Genomic DNA, 20823 nt, shown 5'->3' with positions numbered 1-20823 from the left:
GTAGAGTGCAGGAGCCAAGGCTACACAGAGAAACTCTGTCTTAAAAACCAAACAAACAGGCTGGAGAGATGGCTCAGTGGTTATGGGCACTGACTGTTCCAGAGGTCCCGAGTTCAATTCCCAGCAACCACATGGTAGCTGACAGCCATCTGTAATGGGATCTGATGCCCTCTTCTGGTGTGTCTGAAGACAGCAACAGTGTATATGTTAAATAAATAAATAAATCTTTGGAAAAAAAAGAAAAACAAAAATAGGGTGAGTAGGAAATTCAATTTATAATTTTTCGTTCATAGTTCAATGCAAAAGATGACTAACTCCGGCTTTGAAGCAGTGTGAGAATGAAGCTGTTGTGTAGGTCTATCCCAGTGAGGTGCTGAGTTGTGAGTGTTATATCCGCATGTACAGTTAAAGGCTATTGTTGGGCTGTGGTGTAGGTGCTGGGAATTGAACCCAAGTCCTCTGGAAAAGCAGCCAGTGCTCTTAACTCTGAGCCATCTCTTTGGACCCACGTTTTGGTTTTGTTCAAAAGGTATAAACACAAAGGTTGTTTTCCCAGTGTGTTTTTTAAATGGTATGGATTTCTGTGATACTTAAGCAAAGCCATTGAAATTCTCACTCTTGCCTCCTTCCCTCTGTGAAGCATTCAGATGTTTTGTTTTAGATTTTTTTCTTGTTTTATCTTTAAATTCTCTGGTAACTAAGCTTAAGTTTTCTAGAAGTGTTCTGACGCCAGTAGTCTCAAGAGCACAAGATATGGTTATTTGTTTCTGTCTCTCGTGAGAAACCTAAAGAAGCAGTTTACAGATGAACATACATTGTGTCCCTCTGGGTCCATCTGTCATTCAGCCTGTTGTAGTTAGATTAGAAAAAAATCCAGGTGGATCTCTGAGTTCCAAGCAACAAAAATTAATAATAATAAAAATAAAATAATAAACTAAGGCATGTCAACCATAATTCAAATGATTCTTTTCACTTGTTTTTACCTTTTCATGCAACAAATACTTGAAGTTTTATTCTGTTTAAAGCACTACAGCCTAGAAAGAGTGAGACGCACCCTCAAGAAGCTCACGTTGGTAGATCAGTGCGCTATCAATGGAGAGAACCCTGTAGGATGCTGAGATAGGCACGGGCTGTGTTTACTGTAGGATTGCGTCCTGCGTTCTTTTTCATGACATTGCCATATGACATTTGGTCAGTTCCATAGCAAGTCTATGTTAAATAGATTGGGTCTAATGCAAACCTTATTTTAATCTGTGTTTTAGTTTGCTCTGTCTCGGCACTTGGCTCCCTGTCAGGTAACATAAGTTGAGACGGTGATAACACTTGTGTGTTTTGTACGAGTCACTTCCATTCATTGGAATACGGGAAATGATGGCAGCCAAGTAATTGGGTTTTTCTCCCCTGGCAGTGGCTGTCTTCAATGGACACCAGAACTCTACCTTTTATGTAAAATCAAGTCTTAGTCCAGATGACCAGTTTTTAATCAGTGGTTCAAGTGATGAAGCTGCCTACATTTGGAAGGTGAGTTGTCAAATCCCCACACAAATAGAAGGCTGTGGTCCAGGGTGAGGTCACGCAGCACAAGCACACGCTGCTGGCTTTTCCCACCAAGTGTTTGCAAGGTCGCTTCTTGCTGTGCACTTTTATGAATAAAAAAAAGTGCAGGGTTGGGGGGCATTCTGTGTCCTGCTGGACAGGTTGTCAGGAGATGGAGAATTCTGAATACCTTCAATGCTGTTGCTTCTTGGAAACTTGGGTATCATACTATCCATCATAGAGTCATGCAAACACTTGCTCACAACTGTTGATATAATAACTCTTCTTATTCTTTTTTCTTACAGCAATATCTAGCCTTCAGGCTATTAACAGGTATTTTAATACAATTAATAGTATTAGTATTTTCTTACTTTATAGATTTCCCCATTACTGTTTATTAAGTGGACATATGCTTCTTAAAAACCATATTTTACATACCCAAAGTCTAAACAACTGCCATAAGCCAAGAAACTTAACTGGTGTTAATGGAAAGAAGTCCTAGGGAAGTGCAGAAGGATGTGATTCTTACCCTGGAGTTGCAAGAATGACATGGTCCCCACAGACAGCTTCTTGTGACAGTCTTGAGACGGAGATGCCACTCTGGCCAAGGCGGTTGTATTGGGCCTGTCTCTAATGCGCATCTTGGTTACTGGAGTTCTAATGAGATTTTTCTTATGAGTGTGTATTTGAGACTCCCATCTTACAAAAATGCCTTTACCTGCTTTCTTTATTCTTCCTGGAGTTTTAAACTGCCTCTTCATGTATTACTAGTACAAATGCTTCTTATATATTTAAAATTTTGAGTTTCAAAGTTTTGCTTTGTGTTTTGTTTCTTCCCTCACTGTCTTAATTCATTTATTTCTCTACTTTAACTCCCAACTTAGTCACAGAATTTCATTCATTCTACAAGTCTGTCATTTACGATTTCTTTCTGAAAGAAAAACACCAACTGAAAATTTAGACATATCAAATATAGAATGGCCAATTCCATACATAAGTGCTAGATTAAAGTATTCATGCAAAAATACATATATATCAACCATTGTTTTAAACCATTTTAGATAAGTTGTTTAATTACAATTATACATGGTTATGTGTGTAATTAAATATATATTTGTAAATAGATATACAAATTTTCTTGCTAATTCTTTAAATTTCTCTAGCACAGGATCCTTTTTAAATGTTGTGTTTGGTTAGTGAGCATTGAGGTGGTGCACACTAAGCACTTGATGTGGTTTCTAGCCCATTAGAGATCTTGTGACCACCACATACGTGGATGACTCTTACTTAATTCCCAGGTTTGGTTCTACGTCACCACTGGATGACATGGTTCAGACAGGATGTTCTGCCTGTCTGCACATAGCTCACTGTGCAGGCCCTGATATTTGAGATCTTGGCACGCTTGCTGCTCCTAAACTTGAATTTACCCAGTGAGATGGCTCAGTTTCTCTTTTCCATTATTAAAGGAGGAGGAGTTTAAACAGGGTTCCCGCTCACTGAGTGTCCCAGCCACTGGGGTGTCTTAGCTCTGCTACTTCTCTAGTGGGTTAGGTTAGCTCTGCTACTGCTTCTCTAGTGGGTTAGGTTAGGCTCTCACTGCATCTGGTCTACGCCCTTGCATAAGGAGAGAACAAACAAAGGTTTATATCTTAAGGCAGAAGAGAATGACCTAAAGGAAAATGGACTAAATCTGTGGACTCTTAATACTAAGGCACAGCATTCTAAAAAGACAACGTTCTTCATTTCCCACCTCTTGTTCCACCCTCTCTTCCCCTGTCTGTTTCTGATAAAGCCACTGAGTAGTATTGAAGTGGATATAAATAAACTCATTTGGCATGGCCATTCTGTCGCTGACTGGCGGAACACTGAGCCTGACACTTTAGGAAGTGTAAATGATCTCATGGCAAAAATAAAGATTAGATTTGGTTTCCAATTGGGCATAGTAAGGAGATTTTTTTTTTTTTTTTTCAGAAAAAGTGCTGATGGGTTTTTTTCCTGTATGCTTAAGTACTCAAAGTGCTTTAACTTTAAAATAGTTTGTTTTCTTCCTACTCAAAGGGGAAGAAATGAAATCAAATAATTATAGTAGTGGTTTTTATAACAAATTAATGTTAAACTTAATTGGAAAAATCAATTCAAAGCTATTTGAAATTCCTGAAAAAATGAGTCCTGAAGTAAGATACCTAAGATAGTCCTGAGCTGTCCAAGCCCTTGTTACCAAAGTTCACAAAGACCTTATCAGCAGTTGGCTTCTTTCCTTCCCCTTTTTACCAAAACGGAGGTTACGGTCGGGTAGAGGACTAAGGTGTTAGAGTACTTGCTCAGCCATGCAGAGCCCTGCATTTGATTCCCCAGCATCACTAATAATCCACTGTGGTCACTATATCTTCCTCTCTCCATGGATGTTTGCTTACTGCAGACACTCCATATAAATAGCATCACATAATGTGTAGTACTTTGTATCTGACTTCATTTAGTATATTCTTCAGGTTTGGACAAGTTCCACATTACTACAGTACTTGTAATGTGAAAGAATGTTCTGTTTTATAGGCAAAACATTTTTATCTGTTTACCGGTTGATGGTCATTTTTAGTGTTCAGAATGGTTCTATTATTAAAATTCTGCTGTCACCCTTTGTATGATTTTGCTGGAGGATATTTTCATTTAAGAATATATATCGAAGAAAAGGTCATGTGATTCTTAAAACTTTACTATTTTGTATATACAGTTAGGTTCTCCTCAGTGTAGACTCTAACTTAGAAACTAAGGAATGAGCAGGGTCATAGAATAACCTGATTGTTTTACCAGAGATGCTTGCATGGGTGTGAGGATTTCCTCTGCCTTTCATCTTTGAGTCCTGAGTAAAGAGAGGCCTCACAGACTAAGGTCATCACAAATAGAAAGGAAGAATTCCTGGCTGCTGGGATAGTAAGAGACAATCTTAACATCCTTCCTAAGTTATGTTTCTGTGAAAGAATCACCTACAGTCTGCGGCATTGTAGGAACGATCTATGTGTGTGTTAAGACATAAAACGAGGCAAATTAGGGTATAGTCTTTGTTTTTGCAATTTTGTCATTATATATCTGCCTCATAACAGAGACAAGAGTGGTAATGAAAGGAGTTAGACAACCCATGAACCAGTGTGGATTCTCTTAGCTGTAATCCGAAGAGTTTAAGCTGACTTAGTCATTGTCAAAGTTGCCTCCTTCCTGCAAATGACCCATGATTCAGAGCCTCAGGAAAGTAGGGGCTGTGTTCACAGTGCACCTTGCTTTTCAAATACATGTACTAATAATAGCCAAGTGAGCTTGTACTCTTTATTACGCTGGGGTTTCTGTGTGCTTTAAAAGGTTTTGATAGCTTTAGAAAAAATTGACTGTACAATGCTATCTGCTATCAAGTGCCTATCAATGAAAGCATCCAATGATAAGAAAGCAGGATCTTTAGTGATAGACACAAAACTTGACAATCTAAATTCTTAATACATTAAAATGTGGTGAGATTTCTCTGGAAATTTTATATTGTCCTTCAAACAGATTAACTGAAAATTTGGAATGAAAAAGTATAAATTGTAGCTCATGTCCCGTCCTTCAAATCGAAGGTTATCCAATTCAAAATGAAAGGATGATGCTTTGGATTTTGGCCATAGTCAGTGTGTCTTGCTTTAAGCAGAAAAGTAAACCTTTCTTCTTATCCTAAAATAACTAGTTGCCCATTCCGGTACCTTCAGCATTCAGTTGATTCTAATAGTCCTGGAAGTGGCTGGCTATGGAAGATCTAGATGTGTCTGGACTGTGTAAAAGCAGGACTGGGTTGAAGAGCAGTACCTGGAACTCAACTTCAGCCCTCAGTGGCCGCAATTTGAATTCTATGAGAACCAGCTGCTGTTTGAGCTCATAGTCTGGTCTCTGACTGTTGAACTTAGACAGCTCTGACTTTATCCACAACCCTAAAGCGTAAGACATAGTCAAGGAGGCTCTGGCCTCTATGGGGGAGCAAACATTGTTTTGCTAACTTGCTCTCTTTGGTCTGGCTAGGTTTCCATGCCATGGCATCCTCCTACCGTACTCCTGGGTCATTCTCAAGAAGTCACGTCTGTGTGCTGGTGTCCATCAGACTTCACCAAGGTTTGTGGATGAGACTTCATCAGAACTGATTTTCTAAGGTGGATCCTAGATTTGCACATTTCCCGTGGTCTTTTTAAAATAAAACAGACTTTCACATTCAGACATTTAAAAGAAACCAGAATGTATATCCCATGTGCATCACAACACACACTTTTTCTCCCCGCTTTTTCTCTACTATCTGAGAAATTATTGTGTACTAGATTTCTAATTCACTAAGTCAGTCCTTTTCTTAAATATGGAGTGAAATTTTGAATTGAAAATAAATCTTAAAATTTGAAGTGAAGGTCTGGAGAGATGACTAGGTAGTTAAGAGCAAACACTGCTCTTTAGAAGGTCAGCCTGAGTTTGGTTCCTAGCATCCACATCAACATCAGGAGACTCACAGCCAGCAGCCCATGACTCTAGCTCCAGGGGGTCCAACTCATCTGACCTCCATGTGTACCTGCTGTCGCAAGCTTAGACACACACACACAACACAATTAAAAATAGATAAAAAATTTTTAAAACCAAATCTAAGATGAAAAAATAAAGTATCTAGAGGATGGCTCCTTGGGTAAAAGCACTTGCTATGCAATCATAAGGACCTGAGTTCAAATCTCCAGCATCAATTTTAAAGGCTCAGATAGCTGCACATGCCTATAACTTGTCGCTGAGAATCGGAGATGAGAACATTCCAGGAGCTTGATGGCCAGCTAGCCTGCCTAGCTGCAGTGGTCATGAACTTCTGATTTAGTGGGAGGCCCTGTCTCAGAAGAGCTATGGGGAGCATACCCAACCTTCCTCTTGCTTCTGTGTACCCCTGCATACCCTAGTCACACATACATAAAACCCTCTAAAGCTCAGAGCAGTAAGTGAAGATGGGAAGAGAGTCAAGAAAATAACAAAATGGAATTCAGGTGAGTTGGAAGTTCTTGCCCCTTTTACATATTCCTAGTGTACATTAATAGTAACAGCTGGCTACTTGCTACAAAGTGATGACAGTGCTTACTGTCAAGTCTTAACCAGGCAAGTTACCTACCTGAGGCTAAACTGCTAGAAGCGGATCAGAAACTAGTAGCCACGGGGCCAGAGGTAGAGCTGTGTTCACATACAGGAAGCTTTGTTGCTTGTCTTGGTTTTGACTTCAGTTTTCTAATCTTTCAGACCCATGGCACTGGCAGCCTGAGCAGTTTCAGAACTGCATGTTTTTCCTAGGGTTCTGTTTGTCTTGCTATTCCATCGCTTTGGTTTATAAGTGAATACAAGGACGGACTTTATCATGACACTGTCATGTCCTTACAGCATTGCTCCTTGTTTACTCAGCCCTTTCTTAAACTCTTTACTGTAGTACTCTATGTAGGATCTAGTAACGTGCCTTGCTTTTTATGTGGGTTATCAGACCACGTGAACTTAACTAAGATCAACCGCTTTTTTTTTTTTTTTTTTTCTTTTTTTCGGAGCTGGGGACCGAACTCAGGGCCTTGCGCTTGCTAGGCAAGTGCTCTACCACTGAGCTAAATCCCCAACCCCGATAAACCGCTTTTTACTATTTAATTATGCCAACTTTTCCCAACTATTATATTTCCTATGAGAAAAGACTCAGAAATGACAAGACTAGCTACACTCATCTAGTGACCACTCCTTTTAAAACTAATTTAAGATAAATTTTTCAAAAGCATAGAATTGGGGAAGTTGAGGTTTTTTGTTTTTTTTTTTTTTAATTCAAGAATAGAGGTCTTATTTTGAATTCCATGTTTTCCATTTCATCACTATACTTTGGACCAAAAAAAAATTGTAGAGTTTTGGTTTTGAGAGAGACTATTTTGCTGCTGTCCAGCTCAGAGCTCCAAACTCACTGCCTTCCTGTCCTAGCCTCCCAGGTGCCTGGCCTACAGGTGTATGTCACTGTGCCCAGCTTTAAAGGGTTTTTAAATAAGATAAAGAATGTAAAGAAGCAGATGTACAATAGGTGTCTACAGATGATTATTGTCACTATAGAGCAATTGTGGAGTTCCAAACATTTTTTGTTGAGTAAAATATGTCTTTTGGCCTCCCAGTAAGGGAAGGAAAATGTTGCCAGTCTCTTGGGGGCCACAAGTTAAAAGAACGTGTGTTCTTTTTTCCTTTCTGTTTAGTGACTGAAATAGAGAAATTGTATAAACAAATGCTGGGGAACAGCTCTGGCATTAGTGGCCATTTGCCTTTAGCTCTTCAAGCTGGGCTTTCTCTGCCATAAAAGGCTTGGGCCCATGATCAGAAATGGTCAGATATTTTTAAAGGGGCAAAGGTTATTTTTAACTTCTTTCAGACTAGTGAACTTTTGTTTTTCCAGATTTCTCCTTTACCTATCTGGAAGAGCATCTCTGAGGAGAGGGGCTCTACTGCATTTGTCATGGACTGCTGGAGCACAGGCTATGTCTGACCTGGGAAATGTTCTCCTTGCTTTAGCAATAAGATTAAGCATGCAGAATTTAGAAGAAACTTGTAGAATTGTTATATATTGATCAATCGTTTCTTAAAAGGAAACCATAATTACATGTTATGTTAAGTTAAAGATGTGAGTTGCCCATCTTCTTTAGAGACCAAAAAGAAGTGAGCCTGTAGCTATAAGGCTGTAGCTGTGGAGAGAATAGTGTACTGGACAGAGAGCCCTCTGCTGTTCTTGCAGAGGATCCAGACTCAGTTCCCAGCACATATGTACATGATAACTCCCAGCCATCTATAACCTCATTCCCATGGAATCTGAAGTCCTTCTCTGTCCTCCCTTGGTACACATGTGCATGTAAAAAGCTAACAGCATTTGTGACATTGGAAATCTAGAATAATTCTGTAACAAGGGATAGAAGTAGATGATCTTTTAGATGTCATCTGTTGTGTTATATTACAGCAGAGAAAATTAGTCACCACTCATGAGGCCTCAGCCAATATCTACTTTTTTTATTTTGTTGTGAAACTTTATTTGGAACTTCACATTCTTTTCCTCATTCTTAGATTGCAACCTGCTCTGATGATAATACACTAAAAATCTGGCGCTTGAACAGAGGCCTAGAGGAGAAACCAGAAGGTGATAAACATTCCATAGTAGGTTGGACCTCTCAGAAGAAAAAGGAAGTGAAAACCGGCCCAGGTAAGGATAGCATGCATACTCCAAGGTTTTTTTGTTGTTGATCTGTTAGGTTTTTGGTTTTTGTTGTTGGTTTGTTTCATTAGTTGAGTATTATGGGAGGCTAGGTATGTGAGTACTGTTGCTGTCTTCAGACACACCAGAAGAGGGCATTACAGATGGTTTTGAGTCAACATGTGGTTGCTGAGAATTGATCTCAAGACCTGGGAAAGCAGTCAGTGTTCTTAACTGCTGAGCCATCTCTCCAGCCCTTGGCATTTCTTAAAGAAATACCCTGATCATGACTCTGTTTATCATCTATGAAAAGCACAGTAATGGATTTAGCTAACAAATATTTGTGGGCTGTCATGTAACTCTTCTTAGTTTTGTTTAGCAATGACCAGAAGACTCAAATCTCAGATAAAAACACATCAAGTAGCAGGAGGTGCTTATTAGCATAGTGAGAGGAAAGAATGGCAATTGCTGTCAAATGTTTCTATGAGGGCCTCACTGACTTAGGTAAGTGAATTGGTGAGCCATGTGGATATTTGGAGTACTGTTGCAGGCACAGCATTGCGAGGCGATGGTGCTGCAGCAGGAGAGCACTGACATGCCTCCTCTGCCTCTGGTGCTCTGAGCGCTAAAGCAGCGAAGGACAGCAATAAGAGGAGGAGGAGGAGGAGGAGGAGGAGTAAGGACAGCAATAAGTAGTAGTAGTAGCAGCAATGAAGTTCATGATGACCAAAGTCATCAAACCTGTGATGTGTGATAGCTAGCACATGCCCTCAGTCTCAGGAAGAGTGTGTCTGAGGCCTGCCTAACCTTGTCTCCTGTATTATCAGCCATTGCACTCTATAAGCCAACTTCCAAATTACCTACACTGCCAGGTTTTTTGAGAATTGTGTTCCTCTACTTTGCCAAGTTCATTCTTTCTATCTATCTGTCTAACTAGCTATATATGTATGTCCCAGTTTCAGACAGGCTCTCTGGCTTTCTTAATACTAACTGCAAGGTACAGCCTTATTCCCCTTGACCTACTTCTCCAGCCAGCACCTGCTCTATTACTGTTTCTTTAACAGAGATCTCACAGCACTGTTGAGGCCAGAGGTTCTCAGTCTGGGCTAGGCATCAAAACCACTTGTGGAGCTTTTGAAAGGTTTATATTTTGCCACTCATGGGTTTTTTTAAGTAGTGGGTGGAGATCAACTGTTTGTGGTTTCTTAAAGTTCTAGGTAAGTCTGTTATGCAGCCAAGATTGAGATGCTCTGGTCTAGGCATTAAATGACAAGATGATTGATTATCCTAATGGCAAAGATACAGAGCTCTGACTATTGAAGCTCAGGTGTTTGTTGTCATTTGATTAGACATCAGGGTAATTATTGTCAGTTTCCTGGTGCTTCCGTCAGCACCTTACCATTATCAGCCATGAAGTTTCACATTGTTTAACAATTCTTACTAAACACAAAGTCCTGGTCCCCCTCCTGGTCTCACTGTCAAGCTTAGGAAGCAGATGTAAAAATGATCTGATAGCTATCCTATAACCCTTTCTTCTGGCTACATCAGTGAAGGGTTTAAGGAACCATGTCTTCTGTGAGAGGGCAGCTATATGTGAAGTTAATGTTATCAGATCCTTGAAACATGGGGATTTTTGCCTTGCAAGGAAGGGGCCAAAACACACATGAACTGAGAGGGTATGATCGTGTGAAGCTGTCGAGAGAAGCAGTGAGTAGTGTCCTGTTGCAGGATCCTGAAGTATATGCAGAAGACTGAATGGTTGGTCCAAGTGGCTCTCCTTTGACTATAAAGAAGCTACAGGCTGAATAGTGCACTCTAAAAGTTTTTGAAAGAACTGACTTTAAGAAGCCAGGGTGGAGTCTTGCTTGTAGGGCAGGGTTGTAGCTCCATGTGTGGCAGTCTTTTGTCTACTTTGTCCAAAGCCCTGTGTTTGATCTCTACCACCAGAGAGAAGAAGGGAAAAGTCTTCAGAACAGCAGCTTAGCCGGCCACATGTAATCAATCAGACCTCACACATGGTTTGTCAAAGACTGACATTCAAAAGTTAAATAAAAAATAGTGGGTCATTAAGTGAACACACATTGTTAGAGAGGGCAGTACACCTGAGTTCTGAAAAACAGTTAACGAGAAAAGGAAGAGCAAGGGCACAACATGTATGCGTAGGTAGCATGATCCTTAGTGCATGGTTGGGTTTTTAAACTGCATGTGCATTTGCATGTGCTAATAAACACATGGTAAATGTCGGCATGTACAAACACAGGAAATGAGAATGTTGATGAAGGCTCGCTGTTTTCCTTTACCCTGCTGGGATTCTTCGCTCTAGGATTTCATCGTTTGATATTTAGGTAGTACTTAAAAACAAAATTTTAATTTGCCCAAAGTTTTGCCAGTAGTCCTAACCCCCGCCTCCCCCACCATCTCTTCAGCCCAGATTACATTTTCTAACAGTCCATGAAATTAAATCAAACCCTTGGATAACTATTCTTTACCCCATTTATGCACCCCACTGAATTCGGTATGTTGCTAGACATGTAGTCTTTCAGGACTTCCTATACAATACATACATGGGCTGTTTAAATGGAGGAGGTGGTTATCAACCTGAACTGAGCAGTACAGCCAATGACAGCTTCCTGCTTCTTGCCATAGCCATACTGTCTGTGTTCAAATCCTGGAGCCAACATCCTTTTCCTAGCAGCTTAGGGCAGAGATGTTTCCACCTATGACTTTACTGAAGAACAAATTCACTTTAGACAAGCCTAAGCACTTGCTTAAGGACAAAAATTAAAGGGAAAGTATCAAATTCTTGTCTTGAGCTATCAAGATGCCTTACTGGCACTAACCAAGCCTGACAACCTGACTTTTTTATGCACATGGTAAGGATGAGACTAGTTCCCACAAAATACCCTCTAGCACGCACGCATGTACACACACACACAAACACAATAAATGTTTAAAAAGTTAATAATTAAAAAACTTTGATTCAAGACAATAATAAAATAGTGAGGAAAGGTTATTTTAACACTTGTAAAACTTTATTTTTGCTGAGTGATTTATTACTTTTTCTTTTTAAAAATACTTTTATGGGGGTTTTGTTTTGATTTTTGTTGTTTTGGGGTTTTGTTTTTTTGTTTTGTTTCTGTTTGTTTTGGTTTTCTTTTTTTTAATGAGTATTTTCCCTGCGTGTATATATGAAGAGGCCAGAAGAGGAGGGGAGTTGGACCCTCTAGGACTGGAGTTAACAGACATGAATACTAGGAACTGAACCTAGGTACGCTGCAAAGTCCAGTGCTCTGAGCCACCACCTTCATCTCCCAATCCCGCCATCTCTTCAGCCTAAATTACATTTTCTATCAGTCCATTAAGTTTACCTTTCATGTAAATGAAATTTAGTAATTATCAGAAAGACTGTGACTGAGAATGTAGCAGTGTTTCAGTGTTTTGTTTTGTTTTATTTTATTTTATTTTTTTTTTTTGTTACTTAATTTGGAAAGCTCAAAAATAAGTGAAAAATACAGGATTAGCTGTTAGAGTTTATGAGGGCAGAAGCATAAAATTTGTAAGGATTCTCAGGAAATACTTATTGTGTGTGGAATTAGGACACAGACCTGTCCAACAAGCTTGATTTGCTTTCCAAAGAGCAGGGGCTGAATTCTGAGTGTTCTTTGGCATTCTTTGACTTGTGAAAATGAGTAGCCATTTGTAAAGTAAGCCGGAAAGCTGATAACCTCACTATATCACTCCTTGTGAGGATAAGATGTTTCCCTTCACAGATGTGACGAGATAAGTTGTGTGGGTCAGCCCAAGGCAACTACTGAGTGATTGTGCCAAGTGTTAGGTCTGTGCGTTTGTGTTGGAGAACCTGAGGCCTTCAGATGTTCACAAGAACAGTGTCACGTAATGTAGGACTAAGATAGCACTAACAACCTGCACTCCTGTTACAGTGCACCATGCTACATGTTTACGGTTACTGCACCTGTTTCTTAGTGTACTGCCAGAAATGTCGGTGGGACCCTGCATTCATGTGAGAGTAAAAGAGACAGGATCTCATGTTAAAATGTTTTTAGCCTAGAAAATTTCAAATGAGCAAAATGCTACTAGTAAACATTTGTCAGAAGACATTTCAAAAGGCATGTTAAAAATTGTTACATGCCACTAGTCGAAGGAAGATATAAATTCAGTCCACAATGACACAAGTCCACCTCAGCTGTTAAAAGGCATGGTGTTGAACTCCTGTGATCCCAGAAGGTTAAGGAAATCCTTAATTTAAGGTCAGTCTGGGAATATGGTAAAACCCTGTTCCAAAACGAACTAACATACAGGGTAACAAATGTGGTGAGGAGGTACACTATCAGTGCTCCTATAAGTTATTTCTACTGCTTTGGGAAAATGGGACAGCAATTTCTTTTTAAAAAATTAAAAATAGAGCTTCCATATGACCCAGCAATCCCACTTTTGGGTATATAGCCAGAGGAAGTTCTCAGTGCGTAGAAGAAACACCTGCATTCACATAGTCACTGCAGGCTATGCATAATGTCCAAGGTGCAGAATCAGCATATGCTAAGTGTGATCACAAGAAAATAAAGACAGTTGTTTATAAACAGTAAAACACTGCTTAATGAGGAATTTTTAGATTGGAGGGAGGGATCAGATTTTTTTTAAAACAGGGTTTTACTATGTAACCCTAATTGGCCTTTAACTCATGATCCCTCTTCCTCAGCCTAAAATAAAGACTAGAGTTAGGAAGAAGACATCATCTCCTCATCCTCTTCTTCCTCCTTCTCCATACTTCTGTCATAAAGATATGAGAAACTGTTTTGTTTTTAAGATTCATTTTTATCTATGTATGTGAGTATATGTCACCTACATACAGTTGCCTGTGCAGACCAGAAGTGTCAGGTTTCCTAGTGTAGGAGTTGTAGTAAGTGGCCAGATGTGGGTCCAACATGCATACTGGGGAAAAACTTTTCTCAGGCCCTCTGAGAAAAGCAACAAGCACTCTTAACCACCGAACCATTTGTTCAACCCGAGACCCTGTCTTAAAAAAATAACATAGGGCTGGAAAGATTGCCCAGTGGTTAAGAGCACTGGCTGCTCTACCAAAGGACCTGGGTTCAAATTCAGGCACCCACTTGTTGCCTAACAACTCTGCTTCCAGGGGATCTGACACCTTTTTCTAGCCTCTAAGGGTTCCAGGCATGCATAGGGTTCACAAACATATGCAAGCAAAACACCCATAAGCCCCCCCCCCCCTTTTTTTTTTTTTAAAGGAGAACTGAGTGTGTGGTGGTGCATACCTTTAGTCCCAGCACTTGGGAGCTGAGGGAGGTGAATATCTTGACTTTGAGCAGGACAGCCAGGGCTACGTGTAAAACCCTGTCTTTAAGAAAAAAAAGAAATCCAGAATAGAATGGTGATGACCAGGTGCTTATGAGAAGAGCAGATCAACAAGTGGGGGAAATTATCTAAAGGATATAAAGTTTTGTGTGCATACAAGCAGAAACATGGGAAAGCTGGCATGGTCGCTACAATTAGCAATAGTGATATACTTGAAAACTGCTGGGAATACATTGATAAGTTTTCCTCAGGAGGTGATAGAGTATGTCAGCTCTATTTAATCACTCTACAATGTATGTATATGTCAGAATGTCACGTTTGTTCCCAAATTCATAGGATAAAAGGGACAACTGTAAAATGTATATTTTTACATCAGGGGCTTAGGAAGCTGGCAGTTAGACATGGGGAGGAAAAGTGCTAGGAGGGTATGGTAGAAATGGAATGATCTTAGCTATCTATTTACCGGCAAGCCAATCCTTAGATGACATTAGATGTGTCCCTTGATGAAAAATCCAGACTCGGATATCATTTGCTCTCTGATTTCCATGCTCTTCTTCATTTTCAGTATCGGCACCAAATAGCCTGAGCACCCCTGCCAAAGCCCCCAGGTCCCAGTGCAGCCCATCTGCTTCCTCTCCTTCATCAGCTCGTACTCCAAGCTGTGCGGGAGACCTCCCCCTTCCCTCAAATACCCCCACCTTCTCAGTCAAAACCACTCCGGTCACGACCCGTTCTCCAGTCAGCAGAAGAGGTTCCAGCTCTTCTGTGTCTCCCAAGCCACCCTCATCTTTCAAGATGTCACTTAGAAACTGGGTGACCCGAACACCTTCCTCATCACCACCTGTCACTCCACCTGCTTCTGAGACAAAGATCTCATCTCCAAGAAAAGCCCTTATTCCTGTGAGCCAGAAGTCATCACAAGCAGATGCTTGCTCTGAATCTAGAAATAGAGTGAAGAGGCGTCTCGACTCGAGCTGTCTGGAGAGTGTGAAACAAAAGTGTGTGAAGAGTTGCAACTGTGTCACTGAGCTTGACGGCCAAGTGGAGAGTCTTCATTTGGATCTGTGCTGCCTTTCCGGCACCCAGGAAGTCCTTAGCCAAGATTCTGCGGGTCCTACCAAATCAAGCAAGACGGAAGGTACTGGCACGAGCATCTCAGAGCCCCCTTCTCCTGTCAGTCCTTTTGCTTCTGAAGGCTGTGGACCACTGCCTCTTCCTTTGGGACCTTGTGGAGAAGGATCTGAAATGGTGGGCAAAGAGAATAGCTCCCCAGAGAATAAGAACTGGTTGTTGGCCATGGCAGCCAAACACAAGGCGGAGAATTCATCCCCAAGAAGTCCATCATCCCAGACACCCAGTTCCAGAAGACAGAGTGGAAAGACGTCACCAGGCCCGGTAAGCCTACAGTGTGGGAGGATGCATGTCCTATTTGAAGGGGACCAAATGCAGTTCTCAAGATTGTCTGGACTCAGATTAATAGCTTTGTGCTGAATTATTCGACAGCCATTAGTCCATTAATCCCTTTATCTGCTCATGTTCCTCAGTCTTACTACTTGACTCACTAAAACCTTCCTTTCACCATCCAAAGTGTGATTCAAAAATATCTCTCCTGGTAGACAGTATGGCTTTTTTTTTTTTTAAGTAAATTTTATTCTTGGGAGACTTGCCAACATCCATAAGTAGATTTTCAGCTTGTAGTTGCATTTTATGTTCAAAATGAAAGTTACATATTTCGAAGCAATTAAATTACAGAATCCTTGGGTTTTTAATTTATTTTTATTTGTTAGCTTTCCCTCAAGTCTATGGTTGTCTTGCATAGAGCAATATTCTGAACACTTATTTCTAAGGTTCACTGTTCATTGACTGACATGACATTTAATTATTGTGGCAGAAATAGGTGAGCTTTGTAAAGCCTAAGCCTGGTACAGACAGAAGTGGCTGAGCATTGGGTGATTCCTGCAGAGCACCAGCAGGGCGGCGGAGAGCTACTGCTGTCCCTCAGTGTGAAGTCCTGGGCTCACACGGCTCTGCTCTGAGTTGAGAGGAGGATGGAGAGGAACCCAGTCCATACTTAGAGGCAGAAACGAGGCGTCTTTAGTCCTAATGTGCAAGTGTCCTGCCCATTTAATGTCCTTAACCTGGCCTGTGCTTCTGGGACAGGGAATAGGGATATATTTTCAGCTATTTGCTACAGAAAATGACATTAGTAGGAGTGTTCTTCTGTGCTCCTAGCCAAAAATTTGTCATCAGTGTCCCTTTGTCCCTCACGTGTCTATTTAAGTTTTAGGTTTTGTTCTGTTTTTTGTTTTGGTTTTGGTGGTTTTACATCTTATATCGATTGAGGGGCTGATTTTGATTTGCTCAAGAGAAAGGCAGTTAGGACCTAGACACTTGCTATGAGGACTTGGAACTTTAACTTGGGGTGTCTCTAACTCTTGGTTTTCTTCTAGGTCACCATTACCCCCAACTCCATGAGGAAGATATGCACATATTTTCGCAGAAAGACTCAAGATGACTTCTGTAGTCCTGAACATTCAACTGAGTTATAAATTCTAATCTCAAAGTTTGATGAACTTGGGTCTACAAAGATTTTTTTAAAAGCCTTTAAAATCTGGTCTTTAAGAAAATGGTCATGTTTTGATTTTGGAAAAAAGTTCTAATACTCTTTGGCAGACCTAGTCAAACCCCACTGTGTATAGACACAGCAGCCTGGGTGAGTGCTGTCTCCAGTTCACGGGGCGGCTTGTCCTCTGCAGTCTGTGATAACCACATCCAGCTCATGGATGCAGAAAGCCAGACAAGCTTCTGTGGCTTTGGAGAGTGTCCGCTAGTCCAGCATAGGGGCCTGTCTGTGAGGCCAGTCTGAAGTCATCCTCTGCAGAAGGTAGATGCCTTAAGCAATCGTGAGCTTATTTGAAATACATAATTTGTTCACTATATTTTGTGTGTGTGTTTCTCAAACTGTATGAAAATGTGATATTCATGGAGTACATTCATACTGTTTTCATGACCGTATTTTGAGTTGAGGTCGTGATTATTTTAAATGCGGTGATCAATGTCATGTCTTTGGAGAACATAGGAGAAAACAACAGAGAGCTGAGTTTGTTTCCATGAAAGCTGGGGAGGTCCCATATTTTTTTTACCAGATTTCTATTACAAACCAGCATCACTCATGTGTGGGGGAGGCACTTTCTTGAGAGGGATTCTTTATAAAATCAGTATACACTAAAACCAGAGTCTACATTTAAGTGTAATTCTCAGTTTTCTAGGTCTGTGACTTTTTTTTAAAATGCCATTAGATTTTTAAGATAAAGTAATTTCTTACTAGTGTTTTTTATAAAAGACGATACTATAAAACTGAAAATCTAGAACCTGGGTTTTTTTGGGTTTTTTTTTTTTTTTTTTTTTTTGTTCTTTTTTCAAAAGGCACTGGCTCTCTAGTATATTGGTAAGCAAAAAATAAACACAGCACTTTATCTAGACAGTGCACAGAGTGTGTCAGCTGACTCTAAATAGTATTTGAAATTCTGCAGCCTCTGCCTTAAATGCTACATGTGGGTCCTCATGAAATGAACATCATGCCTCCCTTTGCAGACTCCTGGAGAGGAAGAAACTACGTTTGAGAAAGGCATTCATTCCCTTACAATTAGGACAGAGTTTGTTCCATTCAAATCTCTGGGGACTGGTTAAACTTTATTTCTATTATGATTTTTAAATCTTTTATTAAAAACTTTAAGTCCTTTGAGATTGTAAATTAAGCTTATAAAACAAACCAAACTGAGATTAAGTAATAAGCATTGGTTTTCTGTAATTTTATTCAAAAAAAATTAAAGGAAGTCAGATTACAGTCAGACCACACACACACACACACACACACACACACACACACACACACACACACACACACACAGAGTGGCTTTCACTGAGTGCTGGATGTCTGCAGTGATGTTAGCTTTTTGAGCAGTAGGCAGTGGGAAGGAATTTTTAATAACGCAGAACTGCCAATAGTGTTGCATATCTGTTGCTCTGAGAGCAGGTGGTGGTGGTCAGTAAAGCGGATGACTTGTGTCTGTGTCTGGAGGCACTGCTAGGTGAAGCTGGGGTGAGCGGCTGTCAGGAACTCCAGGCTGTGCTTGAAAAGTAGTCCACAGATGAGTGTCCAAGGTTATGTGTAACGAAGTAGTGATTATCCCTGCCGTGTGACTTTCAGCTGACCCTGAATAATAAGCCTTTTACCTTGTCTGATAGTGTCCTTTCCTAAGCTTTCTACAGTGACCTGAAAGCAATCCACACAAAAGGAAGTAGTTATCTGAGTCCCTTTTGCTTGCTTGTAGAATAAAATGTGTTTGTTTCCAAAGGTATAATCTAAGAAAGAGGTTCTAATAAATGTTTTATTTCATCAAACCTTGAATGTTTAAGATGGTTTGGGTTACTTGGCGTTCTGCTTTGAAAAGAATGACTGACCCCATCGTCTCATTTGAATGACTGGTCACTTGGAAGTAGAAATGTCTGAAAAGATTATAAAAATGAGGAGGTGTGACCTTTCTGGAGGAAGCGTGTTACTGGGGATGAGCTTTGAGGATTCAAAAGCCCATGCTAGGCCCAGTCTTTCTCCTCTACTCCCCACCCCCTACCCCTTGGCCTATGGATCAGGATGTAGCTCTGAGCTACTGTTCCAGCTCCATGTTTTATCAAAGACTGGCTTTGACATTCAGGTAAACTGAGGTGGAATAAGAAAATGGCTAGACTAAAAGCTGATAACTTCTGGTAATTAATTCCTGCAGATAGCATCAGGGGATTAGAAAAAGAAACTTAACTACTTGGGTCAGCCAGAGTGCCTGGGAGACTGAACTCTTAAGAAAGCAGACAAGAAACAAAAGAGGAGAAGTCCTGCATACACACTCGGCAGGCCTAACCACCAGTTCCATCAATTTCACAAGTGTACACACCTATATGTACACATATGCCTGCATCATGTATATGTACACACACATATGGTGGATGGAGCACAGCCCCAACAGTCAGGCTTCATTTTTTCTCAGCCTTTATATAGCTTCTCAGATAAAAGTTACCTATGTTAAGAAAAAAAGTGCGTCGTAGATAAAATGTTCCATGAGGGAGTTACAGCAGGACATTGTTCAAAGCAGTGTTTCATTTTGAGTTCCTAAGTCCGAAGCAATAGTTTACATGACCTTACTTTATCACAGCGTACACCCATGGCCTCATCCTTGGGCCTGACCTATAATAAATGAAAGTTTTTCCTTGATCATTAATTTGTTCCAAGACTATTTTTCTTCATAGTACAATTTATGTGCTTTTATTTAGTGTGTGAGAGCTCATTGTGCTCGTATATATCTTTCTGGCAAAACAACTAAAACCATCTCCTAAGACTTTTCTATCTTTTAACTTCCTAAATTTATTTGAACCAAGTCTAGAATTCTATAAAATCATTGAATCATCTAAACATTAATTCATGAAAGTACATCTTCATGTTGACTCAGCAGGGAGTCTACCCTATGGTGTGGGCTAATGTCTGGGAATCAATCATAACAGACTGTAGGCAGGAAAGGTCTTTCTTTGCCCAATTACATGTCAGAAAAATGAGGACTACAGCGATGACAAGCACGAGAACGCACATCACCAAGAAGCAGCCCTTCAGTTCACCCATCTCAGCCACACAACTGTAGGCCCTCTTCAGGAGACTGCTTGCCACAGCCTTCTGCATGGCTTCTGCCGATATATGCTGCCATGCTTCCTTCCACGATAACTGGCTAAGCCTGAAACTAAGCAGGCCCCCTGCACCTCCCAGTTAAATAAATGCTTCATTGAGTCTTCACAGCTATAGAACAGTGTCTAACACTTGGTAAAGGAGAGTAGGTAAAAGGTAGTTCTTTGTGGAAACAAGCACTTTGATCCCAAACTTTTCTGTTTGGATACATTTCAAGCAGTGTAGCTATGCAAATACTAGTTTCTTTTGGCTCTTTCAAAGCCTTTGTTGTAGTTGAATAAGTCTCTTAAAATGTCTCTCAATGTGTAGCTGCCTTTGTGTTAAGGGATCAGCCAGCAACCTCTTCCCTACCCCTTATTAAAACTGCACTAAACTGGGCAGTAGTGGCACACATCTTTAATCCCAGCATGCAGGAGGCTGGTCTGATCTACAAAGTAAGTTCTAGGACAGCCAGGGCTGCACAGAGAAACCCTGTTTCAAAAACAAAAAACAAAACAAAACAAAAATAACGTGCACTAACACTTGAGTACATTGTGGATAGGAAGCATATTTACTGGTGTGTATTATGGGGCCCACCATCACATGCTCTCCTTGACACACATATTCCTTTCCCACACATATTTTTTTACAAACAGTTTAGCCTATGGCCATATTCTTACAGAAGTCGCATGTAAGTAGTCTCCCATAACCAGGCAGTGAAAACATCTCACAGAGAATGTAGGAAGGGAACCTCGGATAGTGTCTTAGGAAGCTAGGGTTAAACTGGCAGTCCTCAGAAAGGCTCAGTGCAGGCACTTGCTACTGCTCAGTCATCTTACTGTGGTTCACAAAGCTCCATGGGAACCCGTGCCAGATTACAGATCAACCAGTTGTCTCGCAAAGTCTAGAAATATTGGAAAAATCTTTGTGTGCTGGTCCTTTAGAAATTGGTTGGGGCTGGGGATTTAGCTCAGTGGTAGAGCGCTTACCTAGGAAGCGCAAGGCCCTGGGTTCGGTCCCC

The 20823-nt window shown here is 40.6% G+C and overlaps 1 protein-coding gene across 4 annotated transcripts in view; it reads left to right on the top strand.

The window, feature by feature from the left end:
* The window catches only part of Dtl (denticleless E3 ubiquitin protein ligase homolog), a 37485-nt gene extending 20454 nt beyond the window's left edge, over positions 1 to 17031 (top strand). For all 4 annotated transcript variants that reach the window (XM_032915483.1, XM_032915485.1, XM_032915486.1 and 1 more), the window contains 5 exons: positions 1409 to 1521; positions 5575 to 5664; positions 8635 to 8770; positions 14661 to 15490; positions 16546 to 17031. In XM_032915483.1, the coding sequence (XP_032771374.1) occupies positions 1409 to 1521; positions 5575 to 5664; positions 8635 to 8770; positions 14661 to 15490; positions 16546 to 16644 (1268 nt within the window). In that variant the 3' untranslated portion in view covers positions 16645 to 17031. The remainder of the gene's footprint in view (positions 1 to 1408; positions 1522 to 5574; positions 5665 to 8634; positions 8771 to 14660; positions 15491 to 16545) is intronic.
* The last annotated feature ends 3792 nt before the right edge of the window (positions 17032 to 20823 follow it).

Source organism: Rattus rattus, chromosome 10 (genome assembly GCF_011064425.1).
Source record: "Rattus rattus isolate New Zealand chromosome 10, Rrattus_CSIRO_v1, whole genome shotgun sequence".
Classification (NCBI taxonomy): Eukaryota; Metazoa; Chordata; class Mammalia; order Rodentia; family Muridae; genus Rattus; species Rattus rattus.
This window is presented reverse-complemented; position numbering and strand designations above follow the sequence as displayed.